The sequence below is a fragment of the Eublepharis macularius genome, chromosome 2 (genome assembly GCF_028583425.1).
Source record: "Eublepharis macularius isolate TG4126 chromosome 2, MPM_Emac_v1.0, whole genome shotgun sequence".
In the NCBI taxonomy this organism is placed as follows: Eukaryota; Metazoa; Chordata; class Lepidosauria; order Squamata; family Eublepharidae; genus Eublepharis; species Eublepharis macularius.
Genome location: NC_072791.1, coordinates 30,631,516 through 30,651,054, shown reverse-complemented (window position 1 = coordinate 30,651,054; position 19,539 = coordinate 30,631,516). Strand labels below are relative to the sequence as shown.

Below are 19,539 nucleotides of genomic sequence, written 5' to 3'. Positions count from 1 at the left end.
TCTCTTGATTCTCCTGAGTTCCATCTAGGGATTTCACTCTTTTGAGTTTCCCTTTCAGCTTCCTTCTAATTACTCCCCTCAGTTTTATAAAGCTCCCTCATTTGAAATAAAATGTGACTGTTTTTGATTTTTGCAGCAACTTTCCATTGACATGAATGCTGAACTTTAATAGCATCGTGGTCACTGTTCCCAATGGGTGCAATAAGATCTACATCAGATCTCAAGCCCTGATCAGAATCAAGTCCAAGATTGGTTCTGGTTGCCTCTGTAACCAACCATTTCTGATGTCTAAGAACCTCATTTCTACAGCATGACTCTAGCAACCATTTGCCTGGTCAATATGAGGATTGTTTAAATCACCCAATATTACAACATTTTCTGCTTTAGCCACCAATCTTATTTCCATCTCAGTCTTATTTCCTTCTTCATCTAAGTAACATGTAGGGCCTGGTAACTCCACTGATAGCGATTCTCTGGAGGTGTTTATTCACCTAATTTAGTAAAGGGGGACCTATTTTTCATGGCAGAAATATAATGGCAGTGCAAGTGGAGCAAAGGAGATAGAAACTACATAACAGGAAGAGGAAGACTAGGAAGTCTAGACAAGGAAACCTAAACAATAAACATTAATACTAGCCAATTCACATCTAGGCATGAAGAACAAGAAGACAGACTGATTGTAATATGTAGCGTAATTTATTAAAACATAGATGGTAAGAAGACACAGAACAGGCATCAAGCTATTGCAAAAGAATCATTCAAGTTAGACTTTTAGAAAAAGAAATCAGAGAGGGATGGAACAAGGCACCTTGAATGTTAACCTGAAAAGAACTGAACAGTTTATAGGTTTATACATCTAATTCATTTAGTAGCTAAAGGTTTGGCAATCACTCTCAAAACATAAGCTTATGACATTATGAAGGGAAGGCAAATATGAACGTAGGTGCAATACACACAGTGGGAGGGGGTCATCTGGACAGGTTGTAATTATATGTTTCTTGGTTTCCACTTAATATTTATTATGCAGTTGGGTTATGAACTTTTGCCATGAAGACAAAGTGACGGGTTGCCTTATTAGTAATGAACATTAAGAAGGGTTTATTAAATTCAAGGATGGGAGGAGGAGGTAATAGAGCAAAGAATGTAATATCTACGACAGTGACTGCTGCTGCCTCGGTGCCTCCCTCATGAACATCCAGCACAGCCTTGTGAATAGCCTGCAGGGAAAGAGCAAGATGTTATTTCCTATGTATACTATTTTCTTCTTTCTATGACATGAAAGATAATTATGGCAATGGCATGACTCTTTCCTACATTCATGAAGGCATGACGATAGCCTCTCTCTTTCATAGAAACAGCACAGATAGTGAATGGAGGGGGGGCGGTCGGTCAGCTGCGTAGACCCAAAATGAGAGAGGAGATGTTGCTGACTTTAGGGTGACCTAGAGAGTTGAAAAGCCAGAGGGTTTTTTGTGACAGTATTCATTGATAATGAGTACCAATACCATTTTTGGGATTCTCCCAAGATGCTCGAGTGCTGGCCTACCCCACTCTTCCAGAGAAAGGGAGAGGAGGAAGTAGGTTGGGGGAAAACACATACAGAGCCAGTGGGACAGGAATGCAGAGACTCAATCCACTACAGTTGGATGGGCACACAGGCCTGGGCATGCCGTGTCAAGCAGCTGCAGGTGGTGGCCATGTACCAGCTGTGCATGAACCAGCGCACACTCTGAGCTGCCATGCCTGAGAAGGAGCTTGACCACTGACCTCCCGCCCCCCCCAGCAGAGTGGATGGGGAACCGCCTGCTCTCTTCTTTCTGCCTTTTTGGAATGGGGCATGCTGGGTGATGGCAGGCTGGGAAGTGGTCAAGGCATCACAGGCCCAGGCAGGCAAAGAGCTACAATTTCTCTGCTAGTCAGGTGGCAGTGGAGCGTGGCAGCAATGGCGGAGGGGCTTGGAGCAAAGAGGCCAGATTGGGGGGTGGGGAGTCAACGGTGGAGATCTAGCTGTTCCTCCATCCCTTGAGGAGCCTGGGATGAGAAGCCTCACCACTGCTTGGAATTCACAGGTGGCTTTTTTTTTTTTTAGCTTAGGCAAGCCACAGCTTCAGATCATGACGTGCATCCAAACACACCACTGAGAAAAATTAAGTGCCCTTTCCTTAAGCAGGGGAAGCAGCAATCCCTCTCTTGTGCTGCAGCCTACTGAGCCCTCTGAAATGTTGTTCCTGCAGGTTAGTAGATGCTCAGGGACAGCCTAGTTGGGATCTGCAGAGGAAGCGGGGGGGGGGGGGAATTGGCATGTTGGGGACCTGAGGAAACCCAGAGCTCCCGAACTCTCAGGGGATCCGAGGGGCCACACTTGGCATCCACTCAGATGAGTGGATGCCAAGTGTGACCCCTCGGATCCCCTGAAAGCAACAACATACATGGTGCCTTTAAGGCAATGTCTGCTGGAAGCAGCTGGGAAGCAACCAGGCATGGAGAACCAAGGGAATGAACTCCCTGGGAGTTACTCAGATTCTATGGGAGTTCCAAAGAGGTGGAGCTTCCAAAGCACTCCCTCTCTTAAGGCAAAAGAAGATGGGCGAAGGAGGACACGCTTTTCCTCCACAAGTTGAAAGAAGCAAGGCTAGGAGAGAGGCAGAGAACACGGGTGAAAGGAACCTAATCCCCTATTCGTTTGACACTTAAGGGAGGGTACACAGTGCTTCCTCCTGGCAAGTAGTTCAGAGTGCAGGTGGAAGACCAGTTCTTTCATACTCCTCTGAATCAAAATTTCTCTGCAAAGTAGCAAACAAGCACAGCAAGAAGGTGGCACAGTTCATGTCTCCATAATATGTTAGTATTTTTACTCACAGAGAATTTTTCACAAGGGAGAATTCAATAATACCTGCAACACAAAGTACTAACTGTCCAGTCTGCCACCCAGGGACTCTACCAGCTCATTCTACGGTACGTGTAGGCTAATTGTCACTCCCACATCATTAGGGTGACCCGGGAGATCTAAGTGCACCAGATGTAAGAAGCAAATTTTTGTTATCTGCCACAGCTGGCAAACTCTCAGCCCTTTCCTTAGGATGAAAAGCATCCAAAAAGGGCCATGAGTAACTTGACTTGGACTAGCTACTATATTGTAATAATATATAATAATAATATTTGATTTATATACCGCCGTTCAAGAGAACTTAACGCCCACTCAGAGAGGTTTACAAAGTATATTATTATTATCCCCCTGGACTTAAGTTTCTGGAGACACTTTCATGGGCTAACCTACATACTTTAAATGATTCTAATTTAGACGTAACTAGGGGTTCATTTACTTACCTTTCAACTTTATGGGCCAGCACAATTGATTATTTTGCTCTATCACCTTCATTATTGAACCTGGTAGACAGGTTTGAGATTGTGGATACCTCCTTAAGTGACCACTGCCCCTTGACGTTAATATTTAATCTAACCAACAATGTTCTTCTGAACCCAGAAGCAGAACTAGCAGGAGCAGTAACTCTGGGTTTTAGGAGACTCAAGTGGTCGGAGCAGCTAAGTATTAAATTATCTCAATGTTTAGCTGACCCTGAATTGGAGGATTTGAAGCTAGCTCTTTCTCTGTTGGGTAAGGAGGCGATTAAAATTTTTCAAGCAATAATCAACCATTTTAAACCTTTCTTTGTTAATGGCAGGACTACCAATCCTATTATTATCCCCACAACAAAACACCCTGTGAGGTGAGTGGGGCTGAGAGAGCTAGAAGCTGTGACTGAGCCAAGGTCACCCAGCTGGCTTCAAGTGGAGGAGTGAGGAATCAAACCCGGCTCTCCAGATTAGCGTCCCGTGCTCTTAACCACTACACCAAACTGGCTCTTCATGTACACATGAAGCTGCTTTATAGTAAATGAGAGCATTGGTCCATCAATGTTGTGATTGGCTCTCCAGGGTCTCAGGTACACTGGCCTCATCCCTCCTCAATTCTTATTTAATCAATTGCTTCCAGATGTTTAGGGGTAATTTTGTCATTTATTTTAGTCATTTATTTTAGTAAAACCTCTGAACATGCCTATGGAATCTTAAAAATATTATTTGTTTAAAGATAAAAAGAAATGGCAAATTATCTTCAAACAACTCGCATACTTACTTTGGAAACCTTCAGATTGCGTTGTCCAGTAATCCCAGATAGATCAGCATTGTCATTAAAGACATCATTCACACCTTCTCTCTGCAACAAGGCTTTGACATCATAGGATCCAGAAATGGAAAATTTTGGAATACGCAGTTCTATTTTTCTATTTAATATGAGACAAAAGGGAGAAGCAGAAAAAAAACAGCTAAGATTCAACAGGATAAAATATTTCAATTGACTTAGACCCCTTTAAAAAGGGTGATTTAGAACTTTTATTCTGGTGTCTATGTTATGCCCACTGTATTTTGGTTTCTTTGCCTGCTTATTGCTTTATTTTCTGTCTTTTTCTGTGGTATCAAACAATAAGGCACAATGTTGTGTAGCCATACTGATCTACTGTTCACTTCCAGCTGTTTTAACAGCTGTCCATTTATTTTCACTCTCTGTTTCCCATTGTTTTCCTCAGCAAATTGTTTTTTTTCCTATGTGCTTACTAATTATATGTTTAATAATAATTTCTATAAATTTTCCGGGGATGGATATTAGGCTAACTGGTCTATAATTTCCTGGTTCACCAATTCTCCAGTCTTCCTTTACTAGGGATCCCAGGTCCCCCGTTGGAGGAGGGGCTTCCCTGCTCCCACTGTCCACCCCCTCACCTCTGCTCACCTGGCCAGCAGGTAGAAAAGGTGCAAGAACACGCCTCCTGGGCACTCTCCCAGGGCAGTCTGATGATGACATCTCTTCCCAAAGTGATGTCATCGCACTGCCCTGACAGTGCTTCTGGGGTTTGCAGTGGAATAACGCACTCCCACTGAAGCGTGGGAGCACTCCCAGACCTGTGCGATGATGTCACCCAGAAGTGACATCATTGTGCAAGCACGGCAGCACTGGGTCACTGAGAGAGGGCGCCCGTGGGGACAAAATTCACAGGTCCCAGAGTTAGCTTGAGGGCCCTGAGCTGGGGCTCTCCGACAGCTGCCAAAGCACAACTCAGGTTTCTTGGGTTGCCTCTGCTTGCTTCTCCCCTTTGGGCTGCTGCCAGAGCCCCATGACTGCACATACATGCATGTGCACACAAACACGCACTCTCTCTCTTTCTCACCATCCTCAGTCATAATTTAAGTAAACAAGGATGTTATGTATTGGGCTCAGGGCCTCTAATGTATTCTGGCTCACCTTCCCCAGCCTATCTGTGAACAACAGGGTGTTCCAAACTAAGGGGGGAGGGGTGTTGTGTACTGGGCTGAGTAGGCCGAGCAAGGCCTCTAAGGTATTTACTGTATTGATTGCAATGCACTATACTGTGTTGAGCTTAAGGTTCAGTCAAGGCTCCCAATGCCTGCATTCTCATTGGTCCTTAATCCCTGCAATATCACAGGTTACTTTCTCAAGGCAGCAGCCAATCAGTCCTCTATAATAAACACCAATCAGTGACCTGCCTACTTCAAACACTGTATATAGTTTATGCAAATGATGGCATTGTAAAGTATGTATTCTCATTGGCTATCAGTTATTCTGGGGGTGGAGCTGCTGTATATATATTGAGGACTTCTGTTCAGTCTGTCTGAGTGTGTTGTGTTCCTGCTGAATAAAGAGCTGTTGAATTACGTTGTGTCTGAACCCACTATTTAACAAAGGACAAGATCTAACTAACTTGAGCAAGGCCTAAGAACAAGATATGTGCTTGATTTTTTAAAAGTTAGAAACCCACACACTCTAACCAGAAGTAGGGGGTGAGGTAGTCTTTCTCTGCAGTCTCCTCCTTTCTTTTTCTGTTTGAGGAGGCAATATCCAGAAGGGAAGAAGATGGGAAGGGAGAGCTGGAACCAGCTGGATATCACTATCGAGGGATGAGAGCTGTTTTCTAAAGTTAGTGCGGATGTGGGAAAACACCACCATCTGAAGACTCGGCTCACCTAGCTCTTCTGCATGGAGGATAAGGTGGACTTTTTACATGTTCCTATTTTTCTTCTCTTGTTAAGCATCTTTACTTCTGCAACGGGGTTTATTTTCAGTAGTAACTTGTGCTTCATATGCATTTAATTTAGAGTACATGGCAGTGTTCTCGCTAGATCCTGTGGCTGGGGAGTCTTACTGATTCTCCTTGCTCATTTTTTCTTTGAGTACACACTGTAATTTTTTCTTTTGTTCACACTGGGCAGTATGGACGCTCCCAATGAGCACTCCCTGCAGGCACCAAGGAGAAACCTCCTAGGTTGTTTTAAAGCGCCTGCTTCTGGAGATGGGGGAGACGGGGAAAAGCCAGGACTCATTCTTTGTTTTAGAGAAGAGATACTTCTGGAGAAGAAGGAAGTGGTTGCCAAGAAACACACCTGTGGATGCCAGTTGTGAAACACAATGTACCTATTTATACTTATTCACTACATGCATCCTGGAGGGATTTAACTCCCTTGAGTTCCCATTTCAACTTCCTTCTGAATAGTTCCTTGCCGACATGAATGCTGGATTTAACAGCTCTGTGGTCCCTTCTCTAAGCATTTTGCAATATTCTGCCCAAAAGAATCCAATAAGAGTGGGTGGATTTCTATTAAAGATATAGGCAAAATATTGTTCTGGGATTTTTATGCTTTTCCGGTTATCGAAAGAAAATAACGTGGCTGTTACTTTGGAGATTGTTTATTGAAATGCAGGTGACAACATCTTAAAGAGACCAAGTTGGAATTGAACGTCTGTTTGTGTTCTGCTGGAGGGCAGCACTACTGACACCGTTATTTCCCCCAGCAATTTCCAAAGTTAATATTATGAGTTGTTTTCACTAGAAAAAGAAGTCTTATTTTCAATTCTTTTGTGTTTTTTTGTTTCCTTTGAATGTGTGAGGGTTATACTGGGAGACTGTGTGAAGTAAAATTTGCAAGACATTCACATAACTTGTCATATTCACAAAATATTTTATACTGGTTTTGAAGGAAATTAGAAGCTGAATTTCAGATTTAGATCTTAAATATGAATTTTCACCTAAAAGTTAAAACTAGATTGCCTTGGAATTGTTGGTATTTTTTGAGTTCTTACAATTTGAAGACATAAAAATTATTAAGCCTTCAGCCGTGAAAGACTACCCACTTCTGGATACTATTGCATGCAAATAATTAAATATAGTCCATGCTAAATATCACCACCTGTGAACATACAACCAGTATTATATATTACTGCATGCCTGCTATCATAAATAGTGAAATAGGACATTGCATTGCATGTCAAAAATCAAATGCTATAAATTCTCCAAGCTGTCCCTAGTCAAGAGAGATTATTGGTATACTGTATGAACAGAAAGCAGAAGGGAAATTTACCTTGATCACAGTAAATGAATACTAAGTTAATGCATTATATATCATTCAATGAAAGATCACGTGTGGTTTTAAAACAAATGCTTTAACTTATCGTTTAATGCCGTATTAATAATACTGAATTCAGTCCACACTGAAGCAGCTGGTCACAGAAGTGAAGGAGAAGAGCCAGCAACCGCCGGCTGAGCTTCTGAAGTCCATATTTATTGTGCCCATGAAGAAGTATGTTATACGAAACGGGAATTGTATAAATATGCACGCATAATCCCGTCGGCACTTTTGGACTTATTTGCAGTTTGGACTGGAGCTTGCCATCTCATGCCTCCCACACGTCTGCATTGGAGCTCTATCTGAGGAAACCTGCATGCTGCTACATTTTCATCTTAATTAATTCATGGACATTGTTCCTTTGAAAAATATACTTCATAACCATTAGGATCAAATTCTGTATTTTTACCATATTTATTGCATGTTGGGACAGAGAGATCAATATTTTATTGTATTTATTGTATATTTATTATTGTATATATAATCATGCACTATATTTTGCACTTTGCACTATAAAAATATAAAAAACTGTTAGATATATACATATTCCCGGAATTGTTTGTTTGTTTGGTATTAATAATACAGCAGCCTTTTTTCAAATAGCGCAAGATGAAGGCTTACTTGTGTTTCAGAGATGTTCTCCATTTGTTCAGAACGCCTACTACCAAAGCATCCTCCACTTCCTTCAGTTTGCCTTTGTCTGGCAGAATGAACCATGCTGAGAAATCTCCATTGTAAGGCAGTCTGACCACCCAACACAACAAGTCGTCATCATGGAAAAAATCATAATAACCTTCACGGCTCATCATGTGGACCTTCACAGTTGTGTTTGCATCGACAAAGAAATCTGCTTCTCTGGTCAATTCATGGTTAAAAGGGTTTTTCCAGGAGGCTAAGGAGAAAAAGAACAGGTTACACTGAGTAGGATATATGTTAATTCTCACATAGGCACACTATTGCAGAATAGTTGTATGCTTATTTGTAAGAGGACGCTAAATGCAAGAGGCAGGAGTTCTGTGCTAAACCTCATGCCCAAGTAAAGGGATGATGTAAGTTATTTGGACAGCACAGAACATGAGATGGCAAAAGTGCTAGTGGGTAAAGCAGTAGGATGCTTGAGGGCATATGCACAGTAGATTAATGCAGAAAAGCCTGCTTAGTGATATTTGAAGCCTTCCTATAGCCTAAGAAGGCATCATGCAATATAAATGGCTCATCCTCCAGCTGAAAATCTACTTTCAACATTGGAAGGTTTTCCAGGCTGGAAGAAAGTTGGAGAAAGAAGTGGAAGGATACAAGCTAAAGTCTCTTGCCATTCTGAACTATGAAATTTGCAATACATTCCATTTCTTTGCTAAGCAGTCTGCCACCAACTAGACACGGGCATGAATGGGGGGAAAAAACTAAACACCCTGTTGGTCGTTCGTTGCCATCCACGAACAATGAACAATGAACATGGACGAACATGAACTGTTCCTGGACATGTTCGTTGTTCATTGTTTGTGGGGGCCAGAACTCCCCCCAACCCTGCCCACTTAGCCCCCCTCCCCTCAAACCCACTTACCTGACCCTTTAAAGATCCCTTTAAATTATCAGCTGGCAGGTGGCGGGGGGGGGTTCCCCCTGCTGCCTGCCAGCTGATAGTTTAACGGGCCCTGTCCTGGCAAAAACAGCAGTGTCTGCTGGCAGCTAGTTTGAGGGGTTACAAAAGTGATCTTCCCAATGTCCAATACCCACCAAATTTGCAGGGTACATAGTCCTCCCTGTCCTCTGAAGACCCCCCAAGTTTCAGAGAGATTGCACTCGGGAAAGGCATGATCCATGGGTCTCCCCATTGGCTGTCATTTTCTCTTCACAGTGGCAAAAACAGGACTCTCTGCTGGAAGTACTTTGAAGGGTTAAAACCAGAAGGAAAGCCAGAAGGAGTTCAGACAGAGTTCAGTCCCTCCCTGCCTTGGGTTGCCAAGGAGATTGATTGCCGGTGCCAGACTGTCTGGCTTGATGAATGGCTGCCGAAGGCAACGAATGAGGCTTGCAACGACCACCTGTTCATTTAGGATGGGGCCTCACGAACAGCTTGTTTGAGAACAGCAGATTAAGCTGTTTGTGGGTTTTTTCTGTTCGTAATGCTGTTCGTACCCATGTCTACTACCAACTGCTCTAGGTAAAAACATGGGAATTTGGAATGCCACGACAGCTCCCAGTTTCATTCTGCCATATTTGGCTCCAACACAAGTGTACAGGCCACAAGCCCACAACTCCCCCTTCCTTTACTTATTCATAGTTTTCACTACAACTACCAGCCATATTGGCATAGAGAACCATTCTAGTTTGCTGATAGAATCTTTCCTTCTGTCATCATTCATTAGTAAACCCCATTTTTTACCTTTGAAGAAGATATAGTTTAGAAGAACCATTACAGTATGTGGATCTAGGTTGTTGACTGCATGGCTGATTTTTCCATTAGTTTTGTTCTTTACATAATCATTTATCTCATATTCTGCTGCTTTGGAGTTCTTGAAACTAGTTGAAAAGGTTTCAGCTTCATACAAGGTTTTGACATCATTCAGGAATTTAGGAAGTGGTTTCGATGACTCTTCTATGAACAAAGCATTCCCAAGAGTCATCTGTGTTACATTATTGGGTTGGTTAAGCGTGCGGATTATTTGATTAAACCCTGCATGGATCTCATTCTCCTGAATGTCTGAAAGGTTGAAACCAAGTCCATGGAAAATCTGATGATGAGTTTCATCTTTTGCACCCAGAGTCAGCATGGCAAAGCACGTGGAGATACACAGGGGAGAGAAGAAAATGTTTTGGGTTGCTGAATCTGAAGAGATGTGCTTATACAATCGGAACAGAAATTTAGCATTGCTGTCAACTATCTTTTTATAGCTGCTGGGTTCGATTTCTTGTCCTGCTAAAGGGTGATGTTGATGTTCAAGTGGGTGTTCCTCTCCATTTCCCTCCTGTTCATCGCTATGTCCTGGGACATGATGACAGTGGACTTGAAGACCAATTAGTAGTAAGCAGAGGCAGAGGGAGAACTTCATTGGAATGAGAGAATGTCCTGATAAAAGAAAATGAAGATTAGGGAACATCAATCCATTGTTAACGTCTCCCACATAATCCCCTGTAACAGCCTGGTGTATATGGGATTGTGCTTCAAATCTGAAGAATTACTAAATATCCCTTGTGCACTCTTATTGTTGGTGGCACGACAATGACTAAATCTCAGAAAACTGTACACATAAAAGATATTGGATATTAAAAAACCTCTAAAATAATTTTTAGATTTTTTTTTGTAATTACCAAAACTTTTTAAAATATCAAAGTATGTGGTCGGAATAGTTTACCATATACTCGTCGGTTAGTTTTTTGAAACAAAGAAAGTTATAAAATATTTCAAAGATTAAAACTATTTAATAATATCATTGAAACTTATTTGCAGACAGTTAGCTTTTCCCTCCAGGAAACTTCAGCTTTTCTTTCAGAAATTCAAGCTTGATGAACAAAACTTAGAATCCATTTAAATCTCCTCTTGTCTTTAACGCAATTTCAATTGTGCCACATGTGGCAAATTTTAGGCACTTAACTCCTACATTCAGCTAAAGAGATATTCCATATTTTTTGAAGATAGAAATAACTTTTTGGGATAAGAATCTCATGAGTTTCTGTGCAGCAGAAGGAAGCCCCATTCTTTGCCTTGGCTAAATGATAGCATGTTATAGTATTTGGCTTGTCTGTGCTATGTTGTGCCACGTTTTGTACTGCCTCCAGTTTGGTAATAAAGTTCTATATTCCATGCCAACTTTCTCTGAGATTCTACATCCAAACTTTGCTCTGTGCATAATAAAATAGTACATTTAGTCTAAATTAGAAATAAATCAAGCTTTAAATTTAGATGGAGCTAGTCATTTTGTTTTTAATCATCAAAGGGAATAGATGGTGAAGTATTTTTCAGAAAACATGAATACTGGTTGATCAAAGCAGAGAATTAAAAAAAAGAGAGAATAATGCATATCATACTCACAAAGTCTTCTGCGGAAACCTATCACATCTACTCGTTCTACAATACTCCTTCCTTAATTATTTATATAGCATGAAAATAAAATGGTCAATATTCCTCATTAACCATTAAGCTGAGCAAATATTGACTATGTATCAAGGATAGATATCATAGAATTAGTCGCTGGATTTTTAGCTTGTCTCTGCAATTTGTTCAGTGGTGCTGGAAAGTTTTCAACTACATAGGAAGGCTCCTCTGCATGTCAAGAGTGCATGTACAGATGCAAAACTGAATAACTTTTGTAATGGGATCTTTTTGTCTGATGTATATCAGGGTCCCAGATATGAGTATCTGTTAGCATGGAAGGTGAGACTGATCCATTTATTCAACTGGAATCATGAAGAGATGAAAACAGCTGAAGCAGAGCTGGCACTGTGAAATACTTGAGGGAGGAAAAGTGGAGCTAGAGGTTTTCCCATGGCTGAACTCTGTGATACTCTTTAATCTACAGGATCTATAGTTCATAGGGGACTGATTCCCCCTTACCTCCCCAGATCATGCAAATTATAGCTGCTTGCTTGATTCCTATTCTCCGTTGAGACCAAATTAAGAAATAATACAATACAGTGATTTCTCCTTTTGGAGGGCTAAATGTCTCAGCTTCCCTATTAACATACTGACATGATAACATGGCTTCTTGCTACAAACCGTCCCCTCCAGGAAGTAGGAGTGGTGAGGGATTAGGTAGGGGAGATAAACAGTCACTCGACACATTACTTTTCCACAGCCAACCCACGTGCTGCCAGACACACATCACCTCAGTACAGAGGGGGGACATTTCCCCATTTCTGCTGCTCCGCATGGAGGTATTGTGTGCATGTGTGGCAGCAGAAAAGGGAGACCCAGTTTGGTGTAGTAGTTAAGAGTGGCAGGACTCTAATCTGGAGTACCGAGTTTGATTCCCCATTCCTCCACTTGAAGCCAGCTGGGTGACCTTGAGTCAGTCACAGCTCTGTCGGAGCTCTCTCAGCCCCACCCACCTCACAGGAAGATTGTTGTGAGGATAATAATAACAGGCTTTGTAAACAGTTCTGAGTGGGTGTTAAGTCATCCTGAAGGGTGGTATATAAATCAAATGTTATTATTATTGGTTGTTGTGGATTTTCCGGGCTGTATAGCCGTGGTCTTGGCATTGTAGTTTCTGATGTTTCACCAGCAGCTGTGACTGGCAAAAGACAGAGATCTCTCAGTGTCACAGTGTGGAGAAGATGTTGGCAGGTAATTTATATCTACTCAGGAAGGTGGGTTTGGGCTGAGTCATCCTGTAAGAGTTTGGAATGCTAATGAAGGGAGGCTTCACTGTATCCTGAGGAGGTTATTTCGCTTATGGATTGGTGCTTGATATGCTCCAATATCAAGGGAAACTGTTACAGGATGACTCAACCCAAACCCACCTTCCTGAGTAGATATAAATTACATCATCTCCACACTGTGACACTGAGAGATCTCTGTGTTTTGGTGCTACACCTCTGTTGTGCCAGTCACAGCTGCTGGCGAAATGTCAGGAACTACAATGCCAAGACCACGGCTATACAGCCCAGAAAATCCACAACAACCATCGTTCTCTAGCCATGGAAGCCTTCAACAATATATCGTTATTATTATTATTGTTGTTGTTGTTATTTTTAAAAGTTGGGAGAAAGGCAGGAGTTTTCCTTCACCCAATGGCAGCTTTCTGAGCCCATTTGCATGCTGTTTTTTTTTTAAAAAAAATAGAAGCCAATCCCTGAGGGCATGGGTTGGCTCCGTGAAGAACTCATAAAAGAAGTAACATGTAGAGTGACTGAAAGTGTGTTCCCTGCTGGACTGAACTATCAAAGTTTAAGATGCAGTGATGTAAATCTGGTCTCTGGAGGAAGGATTCAATAAACAATACACTAAGGTATAGATTGCAGAAATTTGAAAACAACGTTGAAACAAAACTTAAGCAACTGGACACAACATAATAAACAACAATAAACAGTACACAGTAGTACAGTCTACAGTGCCTATCTCTTTATCGAAGCATCTCTTTGGAACCATTTCCTTACAGTATAAGCCCTATTAACTGTGTATGAAAGCCCTCTCAAATAATTTGGTTTTGTATAGTTTGCAAAGAGAGCCAGGAGGGCGGGACCTTTCCTGACCTTTACAGGCAGGTTATTCCATAAGGTGTAGTGGTTAAGAGTGGCAGGGCTCTAATCTGGAGAACCGAGTTTGATTCCCCCCTCCTCCATTTGAAGCCAGCTGGCTGACCTTGGGTCAGTCACAGCTCTTCCCAAGCTCTTTCAGCCCCATCCACATCACAGGGTGATTAATGAGGGATAATAAAAATATACTTTGTAAACTACTCTGAGTGGGCATTAAGTTGTCCTGAAGAGTAGTATATAAATCAAATGTTGTTGTTGTTGAAGTGGGAGTGACTACAGATTTTGGCCATTTGCAGGTGGTCCCGTAGATATGAGGGACTAAGGCTGTGAAAGGCATTGTATGTGATAGCCCAAACCTTGAATAGAGCCCTGTAACTGATGGGTAGCCAATACAGTAATGCAGAATGGGAGTAATATGCATGATCTGCCTAGCTCTGACTACAAACTGAGTTTTGGCATGCGGCACTAACTGGAGTTTTTGATTTGCCTTCAAGGGTAGACCTATGTAGAGTGCATTACAGTAGTCTAGTCTCAGTGTTACTATGGCATGGATCCAGGTGGCCAGATTGGCTGGGTCAAGGTATGGAGTCATCTTCCACATTAGACTGAGTTTTAAGAAGGCTTTGTGTGTGTGTGCAGCTGCTTAACTTGATTCTCTAGTAAGAATGCTGGATCCAGTATAAGCCCTGAGCTCTTCACCAAGTTTGCAATTGAACACCACTGAACTAGAGAGCATAATGCCCTTCAAGATCAACTTCCCAACCAGCATCACTTCTGTCTTGTCTGGTTTCAGTTTCAATTTGTTTGCTCTCAGCCAATTGACCACTGCTGTCAGGCAGCTACTGAAGGCCTCTACTGCATCACCAGGGAGTTTAGATAGAGGTGGGTTTCATCTGCATATTGATGGTATCCCATTCCATAGCTATGAACTAGTTCTCCTAAAGGCTTTTATAGAAGTTGAGTAACATGATGGATAGGATCCCTGTGGGATCCTGCAAAATAATTCCCAAACTGAACATAGCTGGTCTCCAATAGCAACCCTCTGAGTCTGTTCCATGAGGAATGGGTTAAACATCCTCTGATACCCTCATCTACCTCCAAATGTCTCACAGGATGGCGATCTACTGTATCAAAGTCTGCAGTTAGGTCCAGGAGAAGCAACAAAGACATATGGCGTTTGTTTACATTCAGACTGAGATCATCCACTGAATCCACCAGAGCCATTTCTGTCCTCTACTGTAGCTTGAATTCAGAGTTGAAAAGGGTCCAGAGCACCAGAGTTATCCAAGAAGACCTGAAATTTGTCTGCTACTACTATCTCAATCAATTTGCCTAGAAAGAGCAGATTAGAGATTGGCCAATAATTGGCCATATCATTTCTGTCTAGGGATGGTTTTTTTAAGTCGTGGATAGATAATCGCCTCTTTGAGTGGCTGAGGGATGGTTGTTGAAGCCATGATTTCTTAGTCTTCCTAGACTTTGTGAGATTTCCAGATTGACCTTCGATTTTTGACAGACTTCCTTCAGCTTTCAGTGTTCTACAGCCCTGTGAACTTGGCCCACATTTCTGGAGAACAGATCTCTCTGCAGCTTTTGCGGTCAACATGTCTTTTGGAGAGAGACAACCTTGTTCCAGTACATTTCACTGTTCTGTTGCAAAGTGTAAACCATGGAATGTTTTCAGAACAGTTACTGATTCCTGATTACCAAAGGATGAGCGAGAGTTTAAGCCTGAAATGTGTCAGAGCCTGTTTAACCTGAGTAACGCCATGTTTAACTCTGTAGTGTTTAGTCTTCTTTCCCTCTAGGCCCCAACACCTGCAAGGAGCCGAGTCCATGGGAAAGGAAATCTTCTTATCTGTCTGCTCGACCTTGGCCAGCTCTACGTTCCTCTGAGAAGCTTTGCTATGCAAACTCAGGGGGGAGGCTGGGCTTGGGAGTGTGAAAAGTAACCACTTTCTTCTCATGAGTCATTCTTTTTTTTATATACCTTTTTAAAATTAATATTAATAATGCTTACAATACAAGATAGTTACAAAGCTTTGAAATATTCTTAATAAGACTTTTGTGATGTACAATATAAGATAGGTAGTCTGAAATTTACACAAAAGGTTAACTGTAGTCACAAACTTATGCTTGAAAAATTGCTAGAAAAAATGCTATAATAAGTAACTATCACTGAATCAGTACAGCATACCCGGCCAAATCTTTCTTCCCTCCCCCTCCCCCCTCTTTTCCCCCTTAAGATAGTTATCAACTATAAATTCTTCTGACTTTCTCTTCCCTCCCACCTCACCCCCTTCTCCTTTTACCCTTCCCCAAACTCTACATAAAGACAATCCTAACATGGTGGCTTGTAGGTAAAACCTAACAGGCCATTGGTATAAAATACCAAACCCAAGTATAGGAAAAGACAGTGAGGGCTAAGTGCAATTACCCCCTATCCCCCCATCCCCCAATCCCCTATGGTGTCTTCATTAACTGTTTTACTTATTAACATCACAACGTGAAGAACTATGCCCTGCTTAATGAGAACAATCCTCTAATTCAAACCAACTGGTATTTTGCTGTTCTTAATGGGAGATAAGGCAGATAACATTCTTCTTTTCTGAGTGTTCCTCTCCATTTCTATTGCGGGGTCAATTCCAACGGCTCTAAGAAGTGCTTCTCCAGACTCTTGATCAATGGCTCTGTAAATTTGTTCATGATGTGCGACTTCTAGATAAACAAGGTTAGTCCATTTGTAGTTGACTTGAGCTTTCCTTAAAGCCTCAGATGTTCTTTTCAGTTTTCGTCTTTTGCTCAGTACTTCTGATGGTAAATCAGTGAAGGTTAATATTGGGGTTCCGTTGTAGTCAAGTGCTCCCCTCACTCTAGCAGTTGCAAGAATTTTTTTCTTAATGTTCCCATCTTGAAAGGTAGCAATGATGTCTCTGGAATACTTGTTCCTACTGCTGTTTCTTGGTCCCACTCTATAAGCATTTTCTATTTTTATAGTCTCATCTTCGTCTTCATTCCACTGCAATTGCTTTTTTAGCCATGCCACCAAAAAGTTAGGCAAATCTTCATTTGCATTAATATTTTCTTTAAATCCTCTAAATTTAACGTTCTTCTGTCTTACAGCCATTTCCAGCCTTAATAATCTTTCTTGCTGATAGGTATTTATTCGCCGAAGCTCTTTAACTTCTGTCTGAGTTGCGTTGTTTATTTCTAGCGCTTTATTAGCGTTGTGGGTTGCTTTATTTATTTCGATTTTCATTTCAGCAAATTGTGCAGTAAATTGCTGTGACAACATTTTTATGTTGTCAAGCAGATTTTGTTCCATTTGTTTTATTAATTGGGAAAAGCTGTCCTGTTGGGAGGGTGAGCTTATTTCGGCAGTTTTAGTTGCGCCCGCCATTTTGTCTTCCTCTCCCTGCTGTCTCACAGGCTCTAGTGCCATTTCCCGGCTCGGAAAAAAATTTCTTAAGTTTTTTAATGCCTTTACCTGGTGCCTCTTTTTCTCGGACATCTGCTTTCCCATAATTAGTGCATTTCTTTTCGTTGTGATGATCTTTAAAAGGGGAATTGGAGGGGGGAGGACGGAGCTCTTGCACTAAGCGTCCTTCCTCCTCTCCGTCGATGCCACGCCCCCCCCTCATGAGTCATTCTTGACAATACTTTGGTTGGCCAGGATCTCTATCCTGGAATATGTACGTCTGGAAATGAATGCTGTTTTTCACAATAAACCTTTTTGAAATCAAAGGTCCTAGTCTTCTTGCAGAAAGGGAGTGAAACAGACTATCAGTTCTGGAATGACATAGTCTGACAAAATGATTCTAAAAAGACTATTCTGGCATAACTATGCTTGTTCATTCTGTTCTGTATACAGCTATTTTACTTTATTTTATTTTTATTATTACTAAAAGGACGCATTGCTTTGATCCCTTTTTAATTTTCTGTATGGAGACATAATTGTCAGTAAGAATTCTCCCTTTTTTGGGCGGGAAAAAAGGCTGGCTATCTTAAATAATTGTGTGGCTGTTACAGCATAGTCACCCTAATTCATGAGTGGCCAGGTGTTCCTGAAAGGGACGTTTGTGATAAGGTGCCTTGAGTTAGCAACAGATTTATAATAGACGTCGAAGGCTCATTTTATTTGTTTGTTTATAGTTTATTTTTCTCACTGAATCTCAAAATGGATTACACCATGTAAGTCAGTGTAGTCCGTTTCAAGGACATTTCAATAAACAATGTAATGGAGTATATATATGCATATCTGCAAAGATTTAAAACCAGCAGACATCCAATACAGAGTGGAAGAAATGTTGAAACAGAGTAGAAGCAATTCCAAGACTGACATGTTAAACAAACATAGAACTACCAGTAGGATAGCGCTTCAACCAACAGATAGTAGTAAAGGCCAGGGTCCGTATCTCTCTGAGACTACTTCCCTATAGTGAAGACCTCGTATCTGAGCAAAAAACCCTTGTAAGTCATTGAGTTTTACATTGTTTTCAGAAAGCGAGGAGAATGGGATCTTTCTTTGCTGCTATCACTGCAGCTTCATTGGTTTCCCCATGGGCTCTATAGCACACTGTATCGGATTCAGTGCAGGATTTCTGCCAGCATCTTTCTAGACATCTTCTAGCCCTTTTTAAGTCACCCAGTTGTGCAGTAAGCCACAGGGCTGGCTTCCTCCCAAGGGCGGGGGAGGCCGACAAGGAGTAATCTTGTCAATGGCTTCAAGGAGCTTCACGTCCTCCTAAGCTCCCTCTGCAGCCCCAACAGAGCCTGTGTTTGGAATTCTAAGAGATGATCTTGAATCCACCTCAGCTGGTATGGCGGGGAGTGTATGTGAGAGAAGAGTGGGCCAACCCTTTCCATTTTCTCAATCCCCCTCCCTCTGAGCTTCCCTCTCAACTTGAGATGGAGCTGACCTCCCATTACTGTCAGTGCCAGTGCATGATTTCTGAGCCTTCTGTGGGCTTCTGTGGGCTGGAGTCATTGATGACAAAGAAGTCCCTCTGCTCCCAAGAATCAAACACTTTGGTTTCTAAAAAGAGCTTTGTTCTACCACAAGTCTAATTTAAAGCAGGAAAGACAGAGAGTTAGGGAGTATTTTACAACAAAGGAAAATGTAGCAAGATTGGCTAGAGAAAAGGGAAAAAAACATTACTAACTAGAGTTTACACTCTGTAACCCCCCCCTTTCATGTTCTAGGGATGGGTCACCCTCTGACCCTTTCAGTTTACTGAGCTTTCTGAGGCCCCAGAACTGGACAAAAGCCAGAGACTAGAAAGCGAGCGGTCCAACAAAGTGCACAGAGATGAGCACTCCTTTTCCAGAATTATTAACTGGGGATTCCTTGGGTTTGGACCACTGGTGATTTGGGCTTGCTCTCCCTTTCCTGCCACAAACCAATTTTCACAGCAGGTAGATTTGGGCCCCAAATGTGCTGAATTGGGCCTGTTTGGGGCCCAAATTGGCCCGCTGTGAAATATGGGAGTGCTTGCAGGCCCTGCACAATGATGTCACTCCCAGAGGTAACATACCCAGGGCAACTCAATGATGTCACTTCCAGAATCAGCCCAAATTGGCCCGTTGCAAAGCACAGAGTGCTTCTAGGGCAGCTTGATAATGCCACTTCCTGGAAGTGATGTCTTTCAGCTGCCCTGGGAGTGTTCCCTTGCTTTGTAGCGATGCATGCTGATTTGGGCCCCAAATGAGCTGGACTTAGTCTGGGAGTAACTCTCCTTAGGATTTCACAATGGTTTTTATTTGCTCAATTGTTCTATATCTTCATCTCTCATCACCTTATTTGACTCAATTCTTGAGACTCTTTTCCCAAAAAATACTTTCCACAGTAAACAGTGATGCAAAGAA

The 19,539-nt window shown here is 41.9% G+C and overlaps 1 protein-coding gene across 2 annotated transcripts; it reads right to left on the bottom strand.

Annotated features, from left to right (window-relative positions):
* Window positions 1–674: 674 nt before the first annotated feature.
* LOC129324497 (alpha-1-antitrypsin-like) lies at window positions 675–11,585 on the bottom strand. 2 transcript variants are annotated; one of them, XM_054971783.1, is made up of 5 exons: window positions 11,510–11,585; window positions 9,863–10,546; window positions 8,098–8,368; window positions 4,136–4,283; window positions 675–1,217 (listed from the first exon to the last, which is right to left on the bottom strand). In XM_054971783.1, exons 2-5 carry the CDS (start codon window positions 10,527–10,529, stop codon window positions 1,020–1,022), a joined length of 1,284 nt encoding a protein of 427 aa, XP_054827758.1. In that variant the 5' UTR covers window positions 10,530–10,546; window positions 11,510–11,585; the 3' UTR covers window positions 675–1,019. The 2 variants fall into 2 exon arrangements, with proteins under 2 accessions (XP_054827758.1, XP_054827759.1); XM_054971784.1 differs by having other exon boundaries at window positions 11,506–11,570.
* Window positions 11,586–19,539: the final 7,954 nt, after the last annotated feature.